At 38.8% G+C, this 24,611-nt stretch overlaps 1 protein-coding gene across 3 annotated transcripts in view; it reads left to right on the plus strand.

Annotated features, from left to right (window-relative positions):
- Positions 1-24,611, plus strand: part of LOC135577177 (protein ARK2N-like) — a 79,505-nt gene that overhangs the window by 25,976 nt on the left and 28,918 nt on the right. For 2 of the 3 annotated variants that reach the window (XM_065045014.1, XM_065045013.1), the window contains exon 2: positions 7,388-8,201. In XM_065045014.1, coding sequence (XP_064901086.1) covers positions 7,481-8,201 — 721 coding nt within the window. In that variant the 5' untranslated portion in view covers positions 7,388-7,480. Of the gene's footprint in view, positions 1-894; positions 960-7,387; positions 8,202-24,611 lie in introns of those variants that run through there. The other variant, XM_065045012.1, reaches the window with a different exon arrangement.

Consider the following 24,611-nt stretch of genomic DNA (forward strand, 5'->3'; position numbering starts at 1 on the left):
CTTGATTTTCACCCACAGACTCTCAACTCACTCCTCATCCGTGCCTGGACAATACTCAATACATTGTAGTTGCTCTCTCACGTAAAGAGCAACTCCACCACCTCACCTGGCTGGCCTGTCTTTTCTGAGAAGGACATAGTCATCCATGACCACATTCCAGTCATGTGTGCTGTCCCACCATGTCTCCGTAATTGCCACCAGATCATAATCTCCTGCCCTAACACAGGTTTCTAACTCCTCCTGCTTAATCCCCATGCTGCACACATTGGTGCACAGGCATTTCAGAGAGCGAGCTGAGCACACTGATTTCACCCCAGGTGTATGGGAGGCCTCGCAGTCCTCATGAACTCTAGAGTGATGTGCTACTGATGCAAGCCCAGCTACAACCCCATCTCCCTTCAAGTCTAATTTAAAGCTCTCCAAATGAGCCCTGCTAGTTCCTGTCCCAGCATCCTTTTGCCCCTGCAAGATAAGCCTTTCCTACGTATCACTGTTTGGACTGGTGTCTTGTAAAACCAGCCGTTATCAAAGAACCCATTTGCTTTATCATAACAGACTACATCTCTAAGCTAGACTGAGATTACTGATGATACCTTGTCACTTATTTGGTGTTACTACTGAGGGTTGGAGTTTAAATTTGTGGTTGCCCGTTCCCACTTGTTAGTGTTCCCTCTTCACGTATCTGATTAGCATGAATAGAGCCTGTACAGTAGAGTAATTTCTCTGCAGATATGACTTTCTGCAGTTCAGGCACATATCGATTATTCATTCAGGACTGAAAGTGAAGTGCAGCTCAGTCGCTGAGGTGTTGCCATTAAACCACTGCAGATGTGTTACTGCATCCACAACTTGTCAAGAGCACAGACTACTAGCCGCTGCTGCTCTTTCTTGTAGGCACAAATGACACTGAAAGCTGAAATCAAGACCAGAGTCAAGAGAGACTATAAAGCCTTGGTGTGGTAAGTGAAAAATACTGGTGCCCAAGTCATCTTTTTCTCCATTCTACCAGTTGGAGGAAAAGGGGCAGCCAGAAACAAACGTATAATGCACCTTAACGCCTGGCTTCAAGGTTAGTGACATTGTGAGGGTTTTGGCTTTTATGACAATGGGACATTCTTTTACAATTGTAACCTGTTAGGGAGGGATGGAATCCACCTGTCTGGAAAGGTAAGGATATATTTGGCAGTAAGCTGCCCAACTTGGTGAAGAGGGCTTTACAGTGATGAGCTCGGGGAGTGGGGTCCAAAGTGGTGATGCTCACACCATCACATCCAACTGGGGAATAAGCAAGGCCAACCAGAGCAGTGACAAATATTCCTTAGCTGCCTCCCAGAATGAGAACTAGAAGTCAAACCACCTCAAGGGTACACATGGCTGCGGTGGATCCTTCTGCACCCCTCATGAGAAACCCACATGCTTGAGTACTTCCCTGAAGTGTCTGTACACCAATGCATGTAGCATGGGGAATAAAAAAGAAAAATTGGAGATCTGTGTCTGGTCGCAGGGCTGTGATCTCATTGCGATTACACAGACATGTTGGGACAGCTCACATGACTGGAATGTTGTCATGGAGGGCTGTGTACTTTTCAGGAAAGACAGGCCAGCCAGGTGAGGTGGAGGAGTTGCACTTTATGTGCAAGAGCAACTCGAATGTCTTGAACTCTGCCTAGGGGATGAGGAAGAATGAATTGAGTCCGTATGGGTAAAAATTAAGGGGCAGGCTAGCAAGGGTGACACTGTCATGGGTGTTTACTACAGACCACCTGATCAGGAAGAGGAAGTTGATGAGGCCTTCTACAGACAACTGGAAGTAGTCTCACAATCACATGCCCTGGTTCTTATGGAAGATTTCAGTCATCCCCCTGACATCTGCTGGGTGGGCAACACAGCTAACATGCACAGTCCAGGAGGCTCCTGCAGATCATTAATGACAACTTATTGACACAGATGGTGGAGGAGCCAACGAGGAGAGGTGTGCTGCTGGACCTTGTCTTAACCAACCAAGAAGAACTAGTTGGAGATGTCATGGTTGGAGGCAGCCTCGGCTGCAGTGACCATGAGATGGTGGAGCTCAGGATCCTGTGTGGAGGAAGAAGGGCAATAAGTAGGATTACAGTCGTGGACTTCAGCAGGGTGAACTTTGGCCTCTTCAAGGTCCTACTTGGAAGAATCCCATGGGTTAGGGCTCTAGAAGGCAGGGGGGTCCAAGAGAGCTGGTTAATATTCAAGCATCACTTCCTCCAAGCTCAAGATCGATGCATCCCTATGAGCAAGAAATCAAGTAAAGGAAGTAGGAGACCAGCATGGATGAGTAAGGAGCTCCTGTCAAAAACTCAGATGGAAGAAAGATGTTTATGTAATGTGGAAAAAGGGACAGGCCACCTGGGAGAAATATAAAGTGGGTGTTAGTATATGAAGGGATGGGGTGAGAAAGGCCAAACTCCACTTGGAATTAAATCTGGCCAGGGATGTCAAAGACAAGAAAAAGGGCTTCTTCAGACTTCATGTTCTTTTTTCCTCTCTCTCCCTTTGCTGGGGAAGTTGTATATATTGATTACGTTTCATGTTGCTAGCCATTAGTTTCATTCTTAAGAAAGCTCTGCCAGCTGAGCCTTTTTTTCCTAAATCAAGGATAATAATGCAACAAATTATTTTGGGGTAAATGGTGCTTTGATTTAAGGGTAAGTTAGTTTTTTTTGCTTTGGTGGTGTGTTTTGGTTTTGGTTTTTCTTCCTTTCCTGTCAGTGCCTGCATGGTACTGATGAAAACTACCTTTATTTTTTTTTTTTTTCCTCTTTTTATACCTTATAACATGGTATCCTCTTACATGCTGTTATTTAATTTTTGTAGTCAGATATATGCAAAGTCTTATGTTGTAGGAAAGAAATGTCTGTTTCCTGGTCTGTTTGTTATCCTCTTAAAGTAGAGGTCATATTTCTTCACCTCTGCCAACTGGGAGTAAATACTGTAGGAAGTATCTGATAGTAAAACTCATGTTAGAGACATTATTCATAACACACGTGTAACTGGCTTTTGACCCAGTCAGTTCTGTTTTTTGAAATACACGAAGTAGCTTTTTTTCATTTGTAGAACCAACCTGTGTACACGTCATACTATTTTTTTCATTTATTGTTTGTCAAAAACTTATTCTAAATAATCCTGTGCTGTTCTTTTTCTTTACCAGGCTTCATTCTCCTGTAACAGACTGTGCCACAGTCCCTTTAACTCTGCCTGTGTCCACAGATATTTGTATATGTCTGCAGCATTCTACAAGAATTGAACTGTTTTGTTGCAGTAGTTTCTTAGGAAACGTCAACTAGGGAGGAGACTATTAGGATTTGTAAGGGTACAGACTCAAAGGTTAGATATCTTGAGTTAGCTGTGCTCTTCTGTACAGTTCAGTGGCACAGGTGTTTTCTTGGTGAGAAGGTAGTGGGTTGTTTCCAGTGAAGCTGTACCCGTTGTTTACTGAGTCCTAATTAGGTCATGACAGACCAGTGTAATGAGTGCTTCCTTCATTAGGAGCACTTTGGACATGTAAAGACTATGATACTGATTGTTAGCAACCTGGTGGATGCTGAAATCAATTGGCAGCTCTTGTTACTGGTCAAAAAAAGATCAAAGGTTTGGTGTCAAAACAGCCCAACAGAAGTTGTTATCTTACTAAAATTTTCATAATTTGAATGCAATGTGACTTTGCCTTTAGTGTATTGATACCATTTTTTCAGTAATATAGCTACTGCAAATTCATGTTGCAATATTTAGATTTTATACTACTAGCTTAATAATTAAAGCAACAAATGAATAATATTATTGGCTTGTGGATGAGAAAATTACTTGAGATCAGGGTTTGGTTGGCTTACAGCTCCTTTCCAGCCTTTTTGTAGAATTTGGGCATGTCACCTAATCTCTCTTCTTCAGTTGGCCAGACCATAAAATGGGTATGTTACTGCCCTATGCCAGGAAGATTCTGGCTTAAAGCAAAGACACAGCACTAGTATTGAATTAAAGTATTTGAAACTTAAAACACCTGAGGGTTAGTTTTGTTTATTTCCTGTGGCAAAGATGTGTAAAATGGTCTGATTATAAAATACTTACAAACTGTAGAGTTGCTTAATATCTCTTAACTCATCTTTTTGTTAAATGACTGTCATAAATCTGTTGTCCCAAAACTGGATTCTTTTATCCGGTGTGCAAAAATCCAAATAACACAGTGTTGAGATATCTCTGTCTGTGCAGAGATGGGTGCTAGGTGGTAACTCCACAAAGCTAGCACACCTTGGCTATGGCACTGTTAACTGTTGCTCAGTATGTATAAATGTTATCAGTACTTTTACAGTTATACTTAGCCACCCTTGTTCCCATTGGTTCTTGCAATGCTTCATCTCTACTCAAGAGCATCCTCTGTTTTCACCGTGTGTGTTCTGTGAGGAAGGGGCTTTTTGTGGTAGGGGGCTTTCCCTACCTGAGGGTGGGTTTTTTACTATATTAATTAGGATAGTTCACCCATAGTTCAAGTGATTCTCACTTTGGCTATATCAGCTGGCTTGTTCTCTTCATGCTTCTTGGTGTTTCTTTGCTTGGCTAATTTATGGCATCATCCTGTTCCTCCTTTCAGGGCCATGTCTTGTTAACTATTTTATAAAGGTTGATTAATGTCCTTTGTCTTTCTCGTATACCTCCAACAAATCCATACCACTTCTAGTTCAGTGACTTGACGTCTTAGCTGTAAGAGATGAGGAGGTGCTGGCAAGTCCCTTTCTCTGCTGTGGAAGTGGCAAGACAGCCTGTTCAGTTGTAGCATTGGTTAGGTAGGCAGCATTGTTACTGGAAAGGAACATAACACAGAATTTGTCAAAACAACTCTGTTATGTGCTGAGAATATCTGTCCTCCTGATGTCAAAGGTTGTGCAATTTTGAAGTGGTTTTGCAAGATCAGGTGAATCGTCCAATGCTCTCCCTTGCTCCAGGCCTGTTGCTGCTATCTGTTGTGTAAGATGCTCTCCTTCTGTACCCTGACTTTGATCTCATTCAGCCAACTAGCCCAATGATAAGGTGCACAACTTTCCTCTGGGAAGTTCAATTACAAAAGAACTTGATGGGTGTTAACTAGCCCAGCAAGTAGGCAGTGGACTGCAAGATGGATTTAAGGGTTCCTGGAACTGCAACCTGTGTCCAAGGTGCTCATTGCTGCTTCAAAATTTCCAAATAACAACAATAGCAAGGCAAATTTGTGCCTGTCCTTGCTGGACCAGCTTTGATTTTTGCAGGAGACAGGCACAAGCCCTTCTTGAATGAATACTGCAATACTGAGATGACTTTACTACTTTGAAATTACATTGCAGTTGTCCTGATCTGCCAATTGGAGCTATTAGCAGATAATGCAATGTGTGATTACTTTCAGGATATTTCAGATAAATGTTCTTAATAGAAAGAAAATCCTTGCTCTGAAGATCAGGATTAATTTGTTACTGAAATAAATAACTTATGCTTTTTCTATGGATAAACAACATTTAATCCAATTCCTTGTATTCCTTAAACACATGTTCATTAGAGCATAAGCAAATCAGTGCTGGCTGCGCGGGGGATTCGCTCCGCCCAACACGCACACCTTTAAACAATAAGAAGTGTGCTTAAATACAGTAAGGTATTACACATTCATAATAACCCCAGGAATACATATTCATAACTTTTCCCCGCTTCTTATTAAAATGAGTCTCAGATAACCATTTCCATAGTCTCCTCCTTGACCCTCCCCTGTTGCGCCTGCGCAGTGGCACTTGGTGATTTTGAGGAGGGGTCTTTGAGGGTCTTTGGATGAAGGCTCCTTCAGCTTCGTCACAGTGAACTTTTTACCTTTGGCTCATTATGATGAATTGGCTGGAACCCAAGCTGCCAAGTCGACTGAAATCAGGATAAGTCGTTCCATCAGTTTTCCAGGGATGGAGGTGAGGCTGACTGGTCTATAGTTACCCGGGTCCTCCTTCTTGCCCTTTTTGAAGACTGGAGTGACATTTGCTTTCCTCCAGTCCTCGGGCACCTCTCCCGTTTCCCAAGACTTGGCAAAGATGATGGAGAGTGGTCCAGCAATGACCTCAACTAGCTCCCTCAGCACATGGGGGTGCATCCCATCCAGACCCATGGATTTATGGATGTCCAGATTGCCTAATTGCTCCCTAACCCAGTCCTCATCAACCGAGGCAAACTCCTCCATTGTCCTGACTTCCTCTGGGGCCTCAGTGGTACAGGTCTCTTCAGGACAGCCTCAGGCAGAGTAGACAGAGACAAAGAAGGCATTCAGTAACTCTGCCTTCTCTGTATCTTCTGTCACCAGGACACTCACCTCGTTCATCAGTGGGCCTACATTGCCTCTGGTGTTAGTTTTATCTGCCACATATTGGAAAAAGGTCTTTCTGTTGTCCTTGACCCCTCTCGCCAGGTTTAATTCTAGGGAGGCCGTAGCTTTCCTATTTACCTCCCTACATGCTCTGACAACAGCCTTATATTCTCCCCAAGTGGCCAGCCCCTCCTTCCATGATCTATAAACTCTCCTCTTCCACTTGAGCTTACCCAGCAGTTCCCTGTTTAACCACACAGGTCTCCTGGCTTCCGTCCTTGACTTCCTACGTGTTGGGATGCTCTGATCTTGTGCCCGGTAGAAACAGTCCCTGAACACTAACCAACTATCTTGGGCCCCTTTACCTTTAAGCAGCCTTGCCCATGAGATTTCCCCTATCAGTGGCCTGAAAAGGCCAAAGTTTACCCTGCTGAAGTCCAGGGTTGCAATTTTGCTTGCTGTTCTGTTCCTGCCACACGAGATCCTGAACTCCACCATCTCATGGTCGCTGCAACCAAGGCAGCCCTCAACCTTTACCGCTTCAACCAGACCCTCCTTGTTAGTGAGGATGAGGTCCAGCAGTGCACCTCTTCTAGTTGGCACCTCTCCTAGTTGGTCTGTCCAGGTAGTTGACTATCAAGTGGGAATTTTCAGGCTGACATTGTTCATAAGGGCTAAAATTCTCCATTAAAATATGCTTAAAGTTCTAGGTAAAGAAGTTTAGCATATGTTGCTTATAATATGCGATATCAGTTTTATAAAGTAAGAGTTGAGGAAGTTTTATTATTTTCTGATCTGTTTTGATTATTCTAGTGAGGTGAACCACATTTAATGTGATTCCAATACTGTTTTTCCTGGGTGTGTGAAAGGAAGAATATTTTGTTGTAACAGGATGAGTTCACTAGGAAAATGTAAATGAAGAAAAACAACATGATATTGAAACATGCTATCTGTAATTGAAAGCAGTGAGTTGTTTAGGTAATGTTTTGAAGAAAAAGGATTGAGTGAGTTATTTGTGTAAATTATTCTTACTGTTCTGTTCTTGTGCAGGCTGCTCTATTGCTGAAGTCCATATCTAGTTCATTCAGTCTTCCAGACTGCGTGCTCTATGCTTTGAGACCAGGAGGACCTTGGTATTCTGAAATGAAGATGGAGACAGTTGTAAAAGCAGAAGAACTTGTTGATTCAGAAGTTCCACCAAAGACTTCTGCAAAGCAAGAGACTGCTCCTGATGAAGACGGACCTATAGAACTGGAGACACAAACTCAGAAGGACAGTGTGCCCACTGCAGCAGACTCTGCAGTGCTCTCTTCAATGCCTTGCTTACTGATGGAACTGAGGCGAGACTTCTCGGAGTCTCAGATAGCATTTACAGAGAATGATAAGCCAACGGGTAGTCAAGTTTACGAAAGTGACTCTTCTAATCATTGCATGCTTTCCCCTTCTTCCAGTGGGCATTTGGCTGACTCAGATACATTGTCTTCCACAGAAGAGAATGAGCCCTGTCAAGCTGAAGCTGCTGTAGAGGGATACCCTTCTGTGGTGTCTGGGGCTGCAGTTGGGAGAAAATCCAGGCGATCCAGGTCTGAAAGTGAAACTTCAACAATGGCTGCCAAGAAAAACCGACAATCTAGTGATAAGCAGAATGGTCGAGTTACCAAGGTAAAAGGTCATCGAAGCCAAAAGCACAAAGAAAGAATCCGGCTCTTAAGACAGAAACGGGAGGCAGCTGCTCGCAAGAAGTACAACCTGCTACAGGGCAGCAGTACCAGTGATAGTGACCTGACGTGTGACTCAAGCATGAGTTCATCAGATGATGAAGAGGTTTCAGGGAGCAGCAAGACAGTCATTGCAGAGATACCAGGTAGAGGGTGTTTTTTAAACTGAACCGTAATGCATCTGACATAGTTTCTCAGCTGTCATGATAAATTAGATGGGTGACACTTGAGGAAAAAACAGGAGAACTGCAGCTCCATGTAAATTTGAAGGCTGCAGTATATTAACAAGACACAGGCAAATTTTAAAAATATGTTCTGAGATTTCAGTGCACTTTTGCATGCCGACAAATCATAGAAATGATAAATTGGAGGAAGGGCTATCTTTGAATTCTGGAATTTTATTTTTTTTTTTCTTTGTAAGCCTGTAGGAATTCTTATCAGTCCTGTCAAATCCAATTAGGTGGTGATAATCTAATAAATACTTTCTTAAGTGTCCGGATTTGCTTTAATGTATTAAGACCACAACTTGGCAGCTGTGTTAGAAATAACATGGCATACCTCTTGCCTTTGACACAGCAAGGCCCTGTTCATTATTGCACTTATGCTGTGCTTTCAGCTCTATGTTTCAGTGCATGGCAAATCTACTAAGCTTTATTGTAGATTCTTGCAGCTTTCATCTGTTTTAGGACATAAATATTATTTTGTTTATGCAGGTGCCCAAGCTGTATCCACACCTAAATTTTCAACATTTTAGACAAAACTGTTACCATTTTCCTATGTCATAAGGATCTATAATTTCTAACTTTTTAACTTTCTGACATATCAGTGTTAAGATTGGAGGCGGCAAATTATAGGGGCCTTCTCATGGTTTTATCAGCAAAAGAAATAATTCTTCAAGTTTTTTGTCTGCTGAGTCTTTGTTATTTTATTAGCCTAAGTGCTGTGGACAGGATTTTGTGTGAATTATTCTTGCAGCATATTATACCATAGAACCATCATCGTATGGCAATCTTCGTATGGCAATCAAAAATAAAATCACATAATAAACTTTTTGGCTTGCCAATTTTTACTGGGTTATATGCCTTTTTGTCTCTTGTGCTAGAAGATTTTTTTTAGATAAATATCAGCTCACATAGGGCAAGAACATTTAAAGGAAAACTGCTGTACTAATGTTTGCTAGATTATTTAAAATATTTGCAGCATGTTTTACAAAAAACTGTTTAAACTGACTCAGTTATGGTGGATGATTCTGTCACCATTGGAATCGGCATTTTTCTCACATATTGCTAGGAAACAGGTTGCACAAAGGAAGTTAATGTTTATTAGAAAGTCTGGGAAAGGCATAGTCCTATAATTATTATGTAGTAAACTTCTAATAGAGATCTAAAATTATTTTTACCAAGTTAGTAGTTAGTCAAACTTCTAGCCTTCATAGTTTTGTGCCTTTTTACTTATTGTATTTACATTTTGCTGGGCAATTAAAGCTTTAAATAAAGCCTGTCAAAGAAGACTATTTCATTGAGTTTTGGGACAGGTTCCTCCCCACCCCTGAAAAACCACAAAACAAACAAAAGAAATCCCTAAGGTTATATGATTTTTTAAGTCATAAAAGTACCTTGTGACTCAGGAAGTCACCACATGGTATTTTCACATCTGCCTTAGATTTCTGACTTCCATTGCAGAGAACTGAAACCACTCTAGGGTACTTTTTCTGTGCCACTAGGCTCTTTTGTATTTGAACTCTCGCTCTTAATGTGATACGCTTGCAGTAAAAAGGTCCCATTGTAGCGCATGAAAGAACTTGATGATTTAGTGATGATTACACCAAGGCCCAATTTTACCTGCAATGCAAGATGTGGGAGTGCAGAAACCATTCTGAGGAACAATGACCTTTGTTCTTATTTCATAGCACATATCATCTGCTTGATACTAAATTACATTTAAGACATTAAAACTTTTGAGCTGTCCTTTTGGAATTAGGTGCAATGCATACCTGCCACATTGTGGTTTTCCTTTGAATAGAAACGACTTCAGTTTGTGGGAAGCAGTCTCCAAGTACAAGAGAAAAAATATTCTCTATGGAGATAAGGACAAGGTTGGCCAAAAATTCATCCTGTGCCACTTGTGAGTTAATGAAACATTGTGGTCTTAACACATGCAGTGGAGCTCTGAGTATGAGTAGGACTCCCAGCTCTCCATCGCAGTGGTAGGTTCACATGCTATCTGTGATCCATCTTCTTGGAACTGGCAAAGTGCTTAACTTTTTTTTTAATAGAAAGCCAGTTTAGTGCACTTAGCATTACACTGTGAATATCCTCAAAATTTAGGGAATGAACACGTACTTGGAAAATAATACAGGGGATCAAAAAGCAGTACTGGAAATTTCAGGCCATGAGTGTCCTCTGCACACAGTCAAAAGCTAAGATAAAACTTCAGATTTAACTTGATATTTGAACTTGAGTGTCAAGAAACTACAGTGCACCTGTCAGAAGGATGTAAGCATGAAAAAACTTTTGCCTTTACTTTTGAAAAAAGTCTGTGCACATTGATGCAGAAAAGTTTTACAGGTAGGCTGTATTCCCCTTAATCTTATTGTATTGGGACACTTCAGCTGTAATGTTGGTTACTGTCTAAACGTAGCTTATTATTTGGACTAATTTTCAAATATCTATTGTCTGAAAATAGCTTTGCCAACATAGATGCTCTGAAATTTTTAGTAACAGTTTAATGTGGCCTTCATGTACAAAGGTGTGTTTGTCTGAAGTTGAGATAATTTTTCAAGCATTTAGAATCTTTTCTTAGTAGCTAGCATGGTCTTTTGCTTTGGGGTTGGTTTGAGAATAACAAGATAGCACCCTGGAACGGAGTTAATGTATTCTTCCACTAGCTTTCCAGTGTTTGGGATTTGGTATGAACAGAATGTAAGAACTCACTGATATCTTGGCTGTTGAAAGAGAAACCAGGGACTTTTTCAACTGTCCAGCTGAAGGTACAAATTGGGGGGGGGGGGCACAGACAGGACAGCACTTAGATTGACATCCAGGTTGACCAATGAAGTATTCCATACAATGAACGTCACGCTCCATACATTAACAGGAAGTTGCTGGGATTGGCCCTTCTTTGGCTGTTGTCTGTGAGACTTCCTGCTGTGATCTCAGTGTTTTTACTGAACTCACAGTGTCCACCCTCTGGCGTTCATTGCTAAGAGCTCGTGTTCCAGCGCTAAGTGTTGTTCTATATCGTTCTTATTATTGTTCTATTAAATTTGTTTCTATTTCAACATACAAGTCTTTCCTCCTTTTCCCTTCCTTTCACCCAGGGAAGGAAAGGTGATGGAGCGAGCTAACAGCTGTTTATTCTTTTAGATGCTGCCCAGGGTTAAAAGCTAACAAAAGGTTATATGTGCTCTGGCTCTTAACCTTCTATTGACACATGTAGTGTTACAGAAGACAGTTCGCTTGTGTGTGGTCTGAAAATTAAAGTGCTACATCTGAGAATACAGTAGTCTTTCATGTTGTATAACTAAACCCCTTCCATTTTAGTAGTGCAGTTATTTTTTTCAAACCATCCACATCACTGGATCTGAAATATGTTTGGTTAAATTAGTAAGGTAAGAAAAATGTTCAGTGAAATACATAATAATTCCATGAACATCTGTAGTGTTATTAGCTTCATTTTGTGTGTGCAGCCAAGTTGTGAACTGTGTAGTTGTGTAATAGAGTCAGTTCTCTCTGCTGAGCTCAAATGTAACGTGGATTAAAATACTGAAAGGCTTGTATTTCTTTTCAACAAAGATTGGAAGAGTAAAGAGTTGAGATCTTACTGGTAATACTTATATACAAATATCGTGAGCTCAGTAGGAGCTAAGCACAATATGGTATGTTATTCTGAATATATTATAGGGTGTTAATTTATACCTGAAAATATAGGTTCAATCTAAACTTCATGGATGCTACTGAGAATCTTTTCACTGACCTGACCAGTCAGTCATAATCTTGGGCCCTTTAATTTGGGGACTGCTATGATTTTTGAATTATTGCAGATGAGGAACAATTTCTTATCTTTTAATGACTGAGTCTCTCTCTTGGCATTTAGGATTTTATTGTTCTTAAACACCAGATAGCATTCATGGCATAAGAGGATGATCTTTGAGTCATGAAATAAGTTCTGCTAGACCTGCTGCTGTTTCTCCTTTAAACGATTTCAAATTTGACCACGCAAATTAACTCTGAATGAAATTGTCATGAGAGCAAGTCTGGGAATCAATATTTATTTCTGTGTAAACACTTTATTTGGAAGAAGGAAGGAGTTCTTAAAAATTCAAATATAATATGAAAATATTGGCATTTCACCACTTGTGCTTTCTACGACTCGGAAAAATCTGAATTGAAGTAAGCGAAACTCATGTTTTAGGCTTTCAAAAAATCTGAAAAAAAGTTTCAGTATTAATGTTGAAAAAAGTGTTCCAGCTCATTTTGCTAAAAAAAGAAAAAAATATTTTTTTAATATGCAGAAATTCAAAGAGTGGGGCACAGTATGTATGAGGGACTCTCAGCCAGGTTGCTTCCTCCTAAGAATTATGCACAGACCTTGGATGAAGCGTCTTGCAAGGGATGAATTTGGTTGAAGTAACTCAGAATGAGAATTATATAAGAACAGGGGGAAAAAAAATCTGTTAAGAGTGATTTGCAGTAAGATACTAATTTGGAAGTGTCAGGTAGCATAATAACATGGAGGAATCCACCATTGCTAATTAGAACCAAGATGCAGCATATCTTCTTAAATTGTTATGTTGTCAGGCTTCCTAAATTAAATAAATTTGGATTTGGTTGTTATTTGGATAGTACTTAATAGATCCTATAAAGAGACAGCACTGAGGAATTTCTTAGGTGCTTTTCTGCATGAGGTATTGTCTTGAAAATAAGATAAAATTCTTGGATTCTAACCTTTTTGTGACTGCAAATTTCTTTGCCTATTAACTTGGTGTAACTTAAAAACTACAGCTCTATAAGTTTACAGATAGCAAAGGGACCAAATAGATAAATGCCAGCTTTTTAGTATAATAAAAATGCATTTTTAGACTTGATTTTTTTTAACAATAAAGGCCACCAGTAAAGATTGAATAAGGCTTGTTATAAGAACTGCAAGGGAAGCATTTGAAGCATTGATTTGCTGCTACTGTAATTTGTTGATATACTTTGAATGATGCCTTTTAAAAATGGTATTGCAGGGTAATATATATTTCAATACATGTCTATTCAGTTTACAAAACAGTTTTCTGAACTTTGACCATGCTAGTTCATTCTTAACTTTAAAATCCTACCTAAATTGTCTCACATATCACCATCAGTAGTTTTTATTTCAATTGCAATTAAAACTTACTCAACATTATTTAAAGATGTCTGATCATAAACCCGTGAAAGACTGCTATTTAGTTACTTGATCTTGGGATAAGATTTCTAACTAAAGATGAATAAACAGAATCATATTGGATGTTCAACACTAGGAGTATATGAATACAAGAAATATCTTTTTCAGGGAGGAGAAAGACATTGAATAAACAAAATGAACCACATTTTAGGAAAAAGGTACCATTTTACTTCATTACTTTTAGTTAAAATGCAGTCAGAGGGATGTAAATTAGTTGCTGTAAAATAATTTGGTTTTGAGCAGAGGACATAAATACTGAATTTCCAGCCTGTCTGACTGATAGGTAAACAGATAGGACAGAAGACTTAAAGTAGGGTTTTTAACAGAAGGTTTTTGGCCCCTGATGAGTAGCATTTCTACTGCTCAGAAATAAGAGAATAATTGTACATTTTGTTTAGCTGTTACCGAAGGACTTCAGTAAAGCCTTTGACACAGTCTCCCACAGCATCCTCACAGCTAAGTTGAGGAGGTGTGGTCTAGACAATAGAGTAGTGAGGTGGGTTGCAAACTGGCTTAAGGAGAGAAGCCAGAGAGTGGTAGTCAATGGTGCGGAGTCTAGCTGGAGGCCAGTATCTAGTGGAGTGCCTCAGGGGTCAGTACTGGGGCCAATATTATTCAATATATTCATTAACGATTTAGACGAGGGAACAGAGTGTACTATCAGCAAGTTTGCTGATGACACTAAGCTGGGAGGGGTGGCTGACACGCCAGAAGGCTGTGCTGCCATCCAGCAGGACCTGGACAGGCTGGAGAGTTGGGCGGGGAATAACCGGAGGAAATTTAACAAGGGAAAGTGTAGAGTCCTGCATCTGGGCAGGAACAACCCCAGGTTGCAGTATAGGTTGGGAAAATACATATTAGAGAGCAGTGTAGGGGCAAGGGACCTGGGGGTCCTGGTGGACAACAGGATGACCATGAGCCAGCAGTGTGCCCTTGTGGCCAGGAAGGCCAATGGCATCCTGGGGTGTATTAGAAGGGGGGTGGTTAGTAGATCAAGAGAGGTCCTCCTTCCCCTCTACTCTGCCCTGGTGAGACCCCATCTGGAATATTGTGTCCAGTTCTGGGCCCCTCAGTTCAAGGAGGACAGGGAACTGCTGGAGAGGGTCCAGCGTAGGGCAACGAAGATGATTAAGGGAGTGGAGCACCTCCCTTATGAAGAAAGGCTGAGGGAGCTGGGTCTCTTTAGTTTGGAGAAGAGGAGACTGAGGGGTGACCTTATTAATGTTTATAAATATATAAAGGGTGAGTGCCATGAGGATGGAGCCAGGCTCTTCTCGGTGGCAAACAATGATAGGACAAGGGGTAATGGGATCAAGCTGGAACACGAGGTTCTACTTAAATTTGAGAAAAAAACTTCTTCTCAGTGAGGGTGACAGAGCACTGGAACAGGCTGCCCAGGGGGGTTGTGGAGTCTCCTTCTCTGGAGACATTCAAAACCCGCCTGGACATGTTCCTGTGCGACCTTACCTAGGCGTTCCTGCTCCAGCAGGGGGATTGGACTAGATGATCTTTTGAGGTCCCTTCCAATCCCTAACATACTGTGATTCTGTGACTTACAGATAAAGAACTGGTTGGAGAGCCGAGCCCAAAGAGTTGTGGTGAACGGAGCCAAATCCATTTGGTGGCTGGTCATGAGTGGTATTCCTCAGGGATCAGCATTGGGGCCAATTCTGTTTAATCTCTTTATCAGTGATCTGGACGAGGGGATTGAGTGCACCCTCAGTAAGTTTGCAGATGACACCAAATTGGGTGGGAGTGTTGATCTGCTGGAGGGTAGGAAGGCCATACAGAGGGATCTGGACAGGCTGGATCATTGGGCTGAGGCCAATTGTATGAGGTTTAAGAAGGCCAAGTGCTGAGTCCCGCACTTGGGTCACAACAACCCCAGGCGGTGCTACAGGCTTGGGGAAGAGTGTCTGGAAAGATGCCTGGCAGAGAGGGATCTGGGGGTATCGATCAACAGCCAGCTGAATATGAGCCAGCAGTGTGCCCAGGTGTCCAAGAAGGCCAACAGCATCCTGGCTTGTATCAGAAATACTGTGGCCAGCAGGACTAGAGAAGTGATTGTCCCCCTGTACTCGACACTGGTGAGGCCCCACCTTGAATACTGTGTTCTGTTTTGGACCCCTCATTATAAGAAGGTCATTGAAGTACTAGAGAGAATGCAGAGGAGGTGACGAAGCTGGTGAGGGGCCTGGAGCACAAGTCTTATGAGGAGCAGGTGAGGGAACTGGGGCTCTTTAGCCTGGAGAAAAGGAGGTTGAGGGGAGACCTTATCACTCTCTACATCTACCTGAAAGGAGGTTGTAGTGCGGAGGGTGTTGGTCTCTTCTCCCAAGTAGCAAGCGATAGGACAAGAAGAAATGGCCTCAAGTTGCACCAGGGGAGGTTTAGATTGGATATTAGGAAAAAATTCTTCATGGAAAGGGTTGTCAGGCATTGGAACAGGCTGCCCAGAGAAGTGGTTGAGTCACCATCCCTGGAGGTGTTTAAAAGGCGTTTAGACAAGGTTCTGAGGGACATGGTTTAGTGCTAGTTTTAGGTTATGGTTGGACTCTGTGATCCCAAGCGTCTCTTCCAACCAAAATGATTTTATGATTCTACATGCACATTTTCATTTACAGTCTCTTTCAGTTGGTTTTTTGGTTTTGTTTTTTTTTTTTTTTTTTTTTTTCTCGGAATTGCACATTTGTAGAAGTTACTTTCTAGACCTCAAGTCGCAGACTCAGGTTCTTAGGGACATGGTTTAGTGCTAGAGTTAGGTTAAGTTAGGTTATGGTTGGACTCTATGATCCTGAGGGTCTCTTCCAACTGAAATGATTCTATATCTCATTTAAATAGCTCCTAAAAAGAATGTATTGCTTAAGTAATACTGTAATTTAATGTACACCGTAAAATCTCCAATATTTAGTGTCATATGTTTTTATTAGTAAATATTTGCTTAAGTTGTGCAATGATTTCTCTCATTCTTGAGATATTTTCTATTATTCTTAAGCCAGAGGATCTCACAAGTTTCATGTTTACATATTAAATTGTCAGGTTCTGTAGCTGCTTTGTGTAGTTTAATGTGATACTTGTCTTATTTAAATTACCTTAGGTAACATTTGTGTGTTTGGAGGGCATGCACACATTGTTTGTTATTCCTCAAACAGGTACAGTCTTGTTTTCTTGGGGTTTTATTGATTCCTAGAGGATTCCTCGGTGAACTCTAAACTTAAAAATATAGTTACCACTGCCTTTTCTTATTGATATGTAGAGTAAGATAATGAGGATGACCTTTTCTCCTTGCTGCTAAAGTTCTTCCTGATAATCTTGAAGCCAGTCATTTCAACCATCTTTTTGATGGATAGAAGGAAGAACAATTTCCTTCCAACTATGCTCTGTTTTCTGCCTTGGCTAGAAGTAATGCTAGAAATGCTGCACAGCCAGTGGTTCGTGCAATGAGGGGCACACTTCTAGTTGGTGTGAGGTTGATCACTCCTACATGTCATGTGGATTACCCCTGTGATGTAGCTGTGTCCATCAGACCTAACAGAGGGTGGTTTCACCTCATGTATTAGCATAGCGTCTGTTTGTGTATATGTGTTGTGTTTTCTCTTAGGTGTTTAGTGGTTTTCCCAAAATTAGATCAAGATCAGTAAGCTGTGGGCTTGACTAATTTAGGTGCTGCAATCACTGTGTCAGCCTTTATTTCTGTTATCTCATGTACAGTTTTGTCTGTGTTTAACAGTCCATTATAAAAGGGTTCAAGTATCTAAGTAAAATGTACATAATTATTTAGTTAAACAGTAGTATTTTGGATCGCAGTTTAACAGAACTAAGCATGTTATTATATAATGTTTTTGACATCTTCAGTTGAATTCAAAACAGAAATTTTAAGGGAATTGGACTAATTTGGTTTATTAAAAAAAACCTTTGTGACAGAATTGTCTGAGAATTCCAGAATAAAAATAATCTTGAAGTTAAAAATTCTATTATAATCTCAGTGAGTGTAATTTTTTTTGATGGTAATACTGTTAATATTTGCTAATTCCTCCCCCATTGTCATATCCAAGGGATGCCATTAGAAAAGTTTGTTTTCCTGAGTTAACATGCCTTAAACAATATTATGTTCTTACTTAATGATGTCTTATCAAATGGCCTCAATGTCTTTAAAGCTGACTTCAGTCGTGCTGGGGGATCTGGAGGAGCGACCAGGGAAATTCCAGGATTGCTTGACAGGGGCACCGTGTGGGATAGGAACTACATAGGCAATGTCCTGGAAGAGGCCATGAACTGCTTTGCTGAGATGCAGAGGCAGACAGAGGAGAAATCCCGCATGTGGATAGAAAAGCTAACCCATCTTGACACAGATGAAGAAAGCAAGCAACAACCGGAGCCCAGGGAACCTAAAATTCAACTAGTTGGCCAAAGAATCCTCCCTACCACAGAGTCAGGGGCTTTCATAAAGATGCCTGATAGCCAAGTACTTCTACAGCCATCGTTTAATTCTTACATGGGCTATCAAAATGTTGATGCTACGCTAGAGTTTCCAGTGACTTTTAATAACAATTTTCCACTTATCTTTCCAGAGAATGGGAATATTGCAGATCCTGATCTGAATCAATCATAAACTTAAAAAAATCCGGTCTTTGCAATCTTGATGTTACTTTGGATTATGCTAAAAACAAGGTTTGCTTTTCTCTTTTTATATGTGCATTTTTTTGTTTTGTGAGGTTTTTTGTTGTTAATTTTGGTTTTGTTTTGGGGGTTTTTATTTGTGTTTTTTTGTTGTTGTTTGTTTGTTTGTTTTGTGTGTGTTTGTTTTATTTTTGTTTGTTTGTTTGTTTCTGTTTGTTTGTTTTTTTTGGGGGGGAGGGGGTTGATTACCATGGTATCACTTTAATTTATAGAGAATATATGTAGTTTAAAAAAACCCCACAGTATACCTACATGCATATGCCAGAACACATGTGTAAACACCTTTAAAGGTATGAGGGGGAATCACCCTAAGCTTTCATCACCAAACTTGGGAAAATATAACTTAGAATCCTTGTTTAGATACCCCAAGATCAGTACAGCTATGTTTGTTACAATAGGAGCATTCAGAGTATTCATCCCAATGCTCTTTTTGCATGTTAAAAAAATTATATAAAGAAATACGTTTTATATTTAAATATGTAAAGTACCCTAGAGAACCAGATTAGCTACAGACCCATAACATTTCCTTAACTATCTGTTTACTCCTAAGTTTTGTAGCTTGAATGTGTCACATATTAGGTTTTTTTCTTCTTCCTTTTTAGGCAGAAGTAATAAATAAGCTTACCCTAAAGATTTAGCTATATATAACAAATGTGCACAACTGTTTGTTTTTTTTTTTGGTTGGTTTGGTTTTTTTCGGTTGTATTTTTTTTGTTTGTTTGTGGGTTGGTTGTTTTTTTTTTTGTCTCCCATTTAGTAGCTCATTTTCTGTCCAGACTGCTGTGTCGCACATGGTATATTTATGGAAGCAGCTGTCTTGTATTGTGTGCACAAATATGCACATGTATATATATATGTGTGTTTGGCATCTCCTCTTTTAGGTGTCTAGTTTGCTGTTCTATGGATATCTTTCTGAGTCAATGGGAAGAAATAAGCACCTACAGAAGATATCTCCTGGCAGTGTCTCTTCTGTTAGTTGCCTAAACCTCCCTTAGAAGCAGTTTAGAATAGATAATTTTTGGCTAAAGTTAGGTGAGATGAATCACACCCAATTACGTGTGCATGCATGACCTGTGCACATAAAATACTGCTGCTTCCTTCTGTATTTACAATCAAACTGCATCCTTCATGCTGGAATAAAAATAGTTGTGTCAGTCCTAAGATAAGCAGCTGTCGGTGGATGGATTGAACCTTGGCACAGGAGTTTAAAGGAAGGCTTGACAGTCAGATTAGTAAACACTGTGGTGGTCTGAAGGTATGGGCTGCTGGTCTCGGTCAGACAGCAAGAGCTTCTGAATCATGTATGAATGCCACTGAAAGTATGATTTACTTGTAATGGGTAATGCCAGAACAATAGTTTCATTTAAATAATACAGTAACTTGCTATTGTGTGGATTTTTTTTATACTGATAGCTATCCTGAATAGGCAGGCTTGAAATGGTGATGTTTAAAGTAGGATTAATTTAAACTATATATTGGAAATCTCTATTTAATTCTTACTATTATCACTATATACAGGGATTTTTTTTTGTTCACTTCTCCATTAAGGCCTTTTTTCATGTGAAGCAACTTCTCCATAGCTACCAAAAATGTATATTTATCATCAGTTAGAACTTGCTACAAGTTTCTAATGCAAATTAAATTGAAATTCTAATAATGGAAATTGAAAGTCTTTGCATAGATATAGTTTAAGAGAACACTAAAGATCTCCTTTGACTCTGTTATTTTGCTTTTTAAACCACAGTAACTTTGTTTTCTAATTATTTTAGTGTAATTCATTTTCTTCCTGCTGGAAGTAACCACTGTATCTTCTGTAGGTCTGTTTTTTTTTGGTTGTGGTGTGTTGTGATTTTGTTTGATTTGGTTTGGTTTTTTTTATTTCCCTTTTCTTTTTTTTCTCTCTCTCCTCCCTGAAGTGAGTGGGAGTTTTTCCATCAATTTGTATGGGGGTTTGGATCAAACCTGTAACAGGAACTCAAGAAATGCTTTTTGTTATTGGTATTATACTAACACTGGTGTTTTAACATTATTCCTGGCCCAGACTGACTTTTTTTTTTTAATATGTGATGCCTTCATTTAAAAAATCTGAGGTTAAAGAGCTGTGTTATTCTCAAAGTAACTGAAAGACTATGCAGGAGATAATTTTTAAGTACTGGAATAAATTCTTTGCAGATCACCTTCATGCATAATTTCGATACAAAGATTTTGATATGAACTTGTAAGAAAACTCCCTCATCTGAATTTGTGTGCATTTTTAACTTGGCTATAGGTAAAAGTTAAATGAGTTATTTTATGTTTGATTGCAATTTAATAAACTTGTCCTCATTTGTTTAAAATTCAAGATCCTTCAGGGAAGATGATTTGCTGATTATATTAAAAAAAATTGGATCCTTCTGATGTTCATAGATTTGAGATATATATACACACCTTTATGACTAAGAGCAGCATATTTTAAAGCATGACAGTTTTATGAATCTTCCCATGCATGCAGAAGCAGCTTTTTGTAGTAACTGGTTTATTTTAATGTGTAGAAGTAACTTAATTTAGTATGTCTGTAAGCATGCCCTTAACCTTTTTTATAAAATAATATATATGGAACAATTAAGTATTTCAAAACAAATTGTGTAAGGAGATCAACCAAACTTCTCTCAGACTGAAACAGACTTTTATGTATTGACCTCATAAATGGATAATAACTTTGTTTAGGGATTTAGCCAGTGAAATTTCTGCCAACCTGTAATGTCTTCATTAGGTAATCTGTTTAAAAAAGATATTGAAATCATTCAGTGTATTAATAGATAAAAATTGATTTTTATAGGCAAAAGTTAAAAACTTTCAAACATATTTATACATTTATGCTAATTGTGTGTTTGTGGGTTTGTTTGTTGGTTTGGTTTGGTTTTTTTTGTTTGTTTTTTTTCAAGTAGCTATGAATGTGAAAGAACAAGCAGAGGATTATAGCAGTTGAGCATACAGACTTTAAAGCTGTACTCTTTCTAGGATAAAATTATTCCAAGGCACCCAGAAGACTGAGGGAATAGTTCATATTAGATATAATTTTAACTTAATTTCCTTTCAAAAACTACCTAGTGTTAAGAACACCTGTGTGAGACCAATGGCTGTAAGTGGTTTTGTAAATGGTAAATATTGTTTTGTTTGATTGCTCTTTTCACTTGCCTCAAACCTGGAGACAGATCTTCAGCTGTCATAAATCATCTCCTTTGAAATGAAAAGTGTGGGTTGATTTATACGGTTGAATATCTGGTCCATTAGCTTGTTTTCCATGTGAAGAAGTATGTTTCTACTTCTAGGAGCTGAGGGGAACCCCACCTTTCTGTTGTTCAGTTGTAGCATAACCTACCTGATTAGGGATTTGGCAGGCTATGCAATTAAACAGGAGCATCTCTTCTTGCTTTGTATTGTGAATTTGAAAGATGCAGAGCAATGAAGAAACTAACCTTAAGAGAGCGTTACTATTGATGGGTCTGTATTTTAAATGTATGCTTGACAGCCTTTGGCATCTCTTCAAGAAAACATTCCTAATACATAATTTCAGGTTGGTGTATTTTTGTTTGGTTTGTTTTGGTTTTTTTCAACTGGAAATATTTTTGCTATATTATATGGCTGCAGTTGTTCATTGTGATTTCTATTATAAGCTCTTATTTTCAAAGGGCTTTGACTCGAAACTTTTGGGTAGTTAAAATTTCTTCAGCTGAAATTTTACCATAAATTTTATTCTCATCCATTCTGTATTTTATTAAAGCAGTCTGGCATTATTTAAGACTATTTTAAGATTATCAGAAGAAAACTCTTCTACTTTCCACCCCATAGTTATGTTTTGAATGTATGTTTATGCTCACATCTCAACAAATTACTTCAGACCCACCAAATTTAACATGTAGAGGAGAAATCAGTAGTTTTGCACAGGCATGGAGAATCACAGATGATAATTTAGAGTTTCTCTAATTGGCCTAGGTTTTATACTTCAGAATAAAGAAACATTCTAGTTTCTTTAAAGACTTTTACTTCTGGTTTTGAAAGAATCAGATCAGCTGGTGTAGACTGATGTAATTCCAGTGAAGACTGCAAATTTAAACCCAACTGGCCTATTTAAGTTTCTATATTGCCGTTTTTAATATTGAATTATGTTTTCAATGTGGCAGCTATTTGCATGGGAATAATTGAACACCTGTGTAATTGCAGAGTCAGGATTAATTAGCTGTGTTTCACCTGATACTGTGTTAGCATTTTTTGTGCAAGTGCAAGAGAAATAAGTCTTTATATGACTTAATTTAAATGTCATTAAATGTCAAATTGACAATTCAGTAAATAAAAAATTAAAGGATCTGCTCCTAGAATTGGACCCTATATAGGAGTCCTTTGAAGTCTAGGGGCTTTAAGTGTGCAGTGGTTTTGCAGTCTTGGCTGCAGCTTCTTCCCTAGGCATGTGTGCTGCTTCCCTTCCTTGAGTGGAGTTTGGTAAGGAAGGTCTATAGGAAATTCTACCCTTCACACGTCATTTTATCTGAGGGTTTGAGGTTTTGCTTTTACATGTTTCTAATAAAGCATGATTTTTCAGGTTTTATTTAGAAAAAAAAATAAGGTAATATACAACATAAACCAAATTCAAGTAAAGGCAGTGAAACTTTATTTAGTGTTGCTATTGAAAAAAAATAAATGAGCAGGGGAAAAAAAGAAAAAAAAAATTAAACCTTTCAGATATGCTGATCTTTGGTGTTATTTGTAACAGTATTAGGAAACATTCAGGCAGAAATATACATATCTTTTTTAAGTTCACAGTGTCTTAGTGTTTTTGCAGGATTGTTAGGTTATTTTATCTGAGCTGCTAGAGTTAAGACTGGAGGATCAATCTTAACTTCAATGAAAAGGGATTATATTTGGCAGTTCTTTTACAAATTGAAACATATTTATTATCACTGATTTTTTTCTATTTAATATATTTTTGTCTCTTCCTGTATTCACGTACTGTAAATCTCTTTTTATAAAAGTAATATTTCAAGGACATTAAGAAATTAAATTCTAGCCCCATTAAAACCAGCAGAAAATTTCTACTAATTTCAATGGGGCTATTATTTCACCCCATTAGAAATTGAACTTACTCTGCAGATTTTGGTCAGAGAATCCTTCAGCTGACTTTAAGGGGAGTTTTTGCCTGATGAGTGTGTGTAAATCAGGTGAGTTGAGTAGATCTTTTTAATATAATCAGGATCTGCACTGTGACGACTGCAGTTACATTTGGAAGCATTAAAACAAATGCACTGTGTAATTTGTACTGTAAAAGCTAAAATATTCAGGCTGATTGATAGACATGGACAGCCCCTTGCAAAACATGAAGCTAAAAATTGGTCTTTCTCACAAATTTTATTAGTTTCATAGTGTTAGATAAGCAAAATGAAGGCACATGGAAAACAGGTTTATTAAGTTAAAAGCGATTTCAAGTTCTCTGTTAAATCTTGCAGACTGATTGAGCAGGGGGTTAGTCTGGACCATGAAAAGTTTTGTATCAAAGTGGTATCAGTCCTTTCATGGGAAGATGCAGTTTGTACTTGCAAAAATGTGATGTTTTCTGGAGGGGGGGTTGTGTACGGGGTGCATGTTTGCCTGCCTTTTCCTAATGTAAGTTGTATTTACATAGGGAATTTTTGTAGTGTGTGTTTGTTTTGGTGGAGGTTTCGTATGTTTGGTTTTGGTTTTTTGAGTTTTTAAACTGCCATAACTATGTAAGTGTAGCATGTGATGGTTTCCAAAATCCTCCTAATACACTTTTGCAAGTAAAACTGGGGAAGAGATCTGGCTAATATATCTGCTTCCATAATTAATGAATCATTAGGTAGCATCAGTGAAAATAAATCCTATCATAAGATATAAAGTGCATGCCACTTCCTGATATTTTCAATACACAGCCATGTTTCATGTGCCTTTGCTTAACACACAATGAAAATGACTTTATTATGTGTTTATATATAATTTGGTAAAACAAATCCAAGACATTTATCATCTAGTCATCAAAAATCCTGAAAGAATGAATATTGATCAGCAGGACTTGAATTTTTGAGATCTCTTTTGATATGATATTTTAAAATGATCTAGTCTGAGAACAGATACTCATTTGACCATGGTGGGGTTTTTTATTATTATATTATTATGGTCAAACAAACAAACAAAAAAAAACACACAACAAAAGCTTTACTGTGTGAAATGAAGGAAAATGTGAGGAATGTGTATTTGATAACTTTTTGTTCACTTTATGATTTACACTACTATTGTTTTTTATTGTATTTACAATGTATTCTTTGCCTAACCCTGTAAATTTTGAAATGTAACTACTGTAACCCGGAATTAATAAATATAAATAGCAATTAAGCATTTCATGTTGATAAACAAGGTAAAGCACAGATCTTCTGCCCCCACCCCATTTAGGCATT

Source organism: Columba livia, chromosome W, assembly GCF_036013475.1.
Source record: "Columba livia isolate bColLiv1 breed racing homer chromosome W, bColLiv1.pat.W.v2, whole genome shotgun sequence".
Classification (NCBI taxonomy): domain Eukaryota; kingdom Metazoa; phylum Chordata; class Aves; order Columbiformes; family Columbidae; genus Columba; species Columba livia.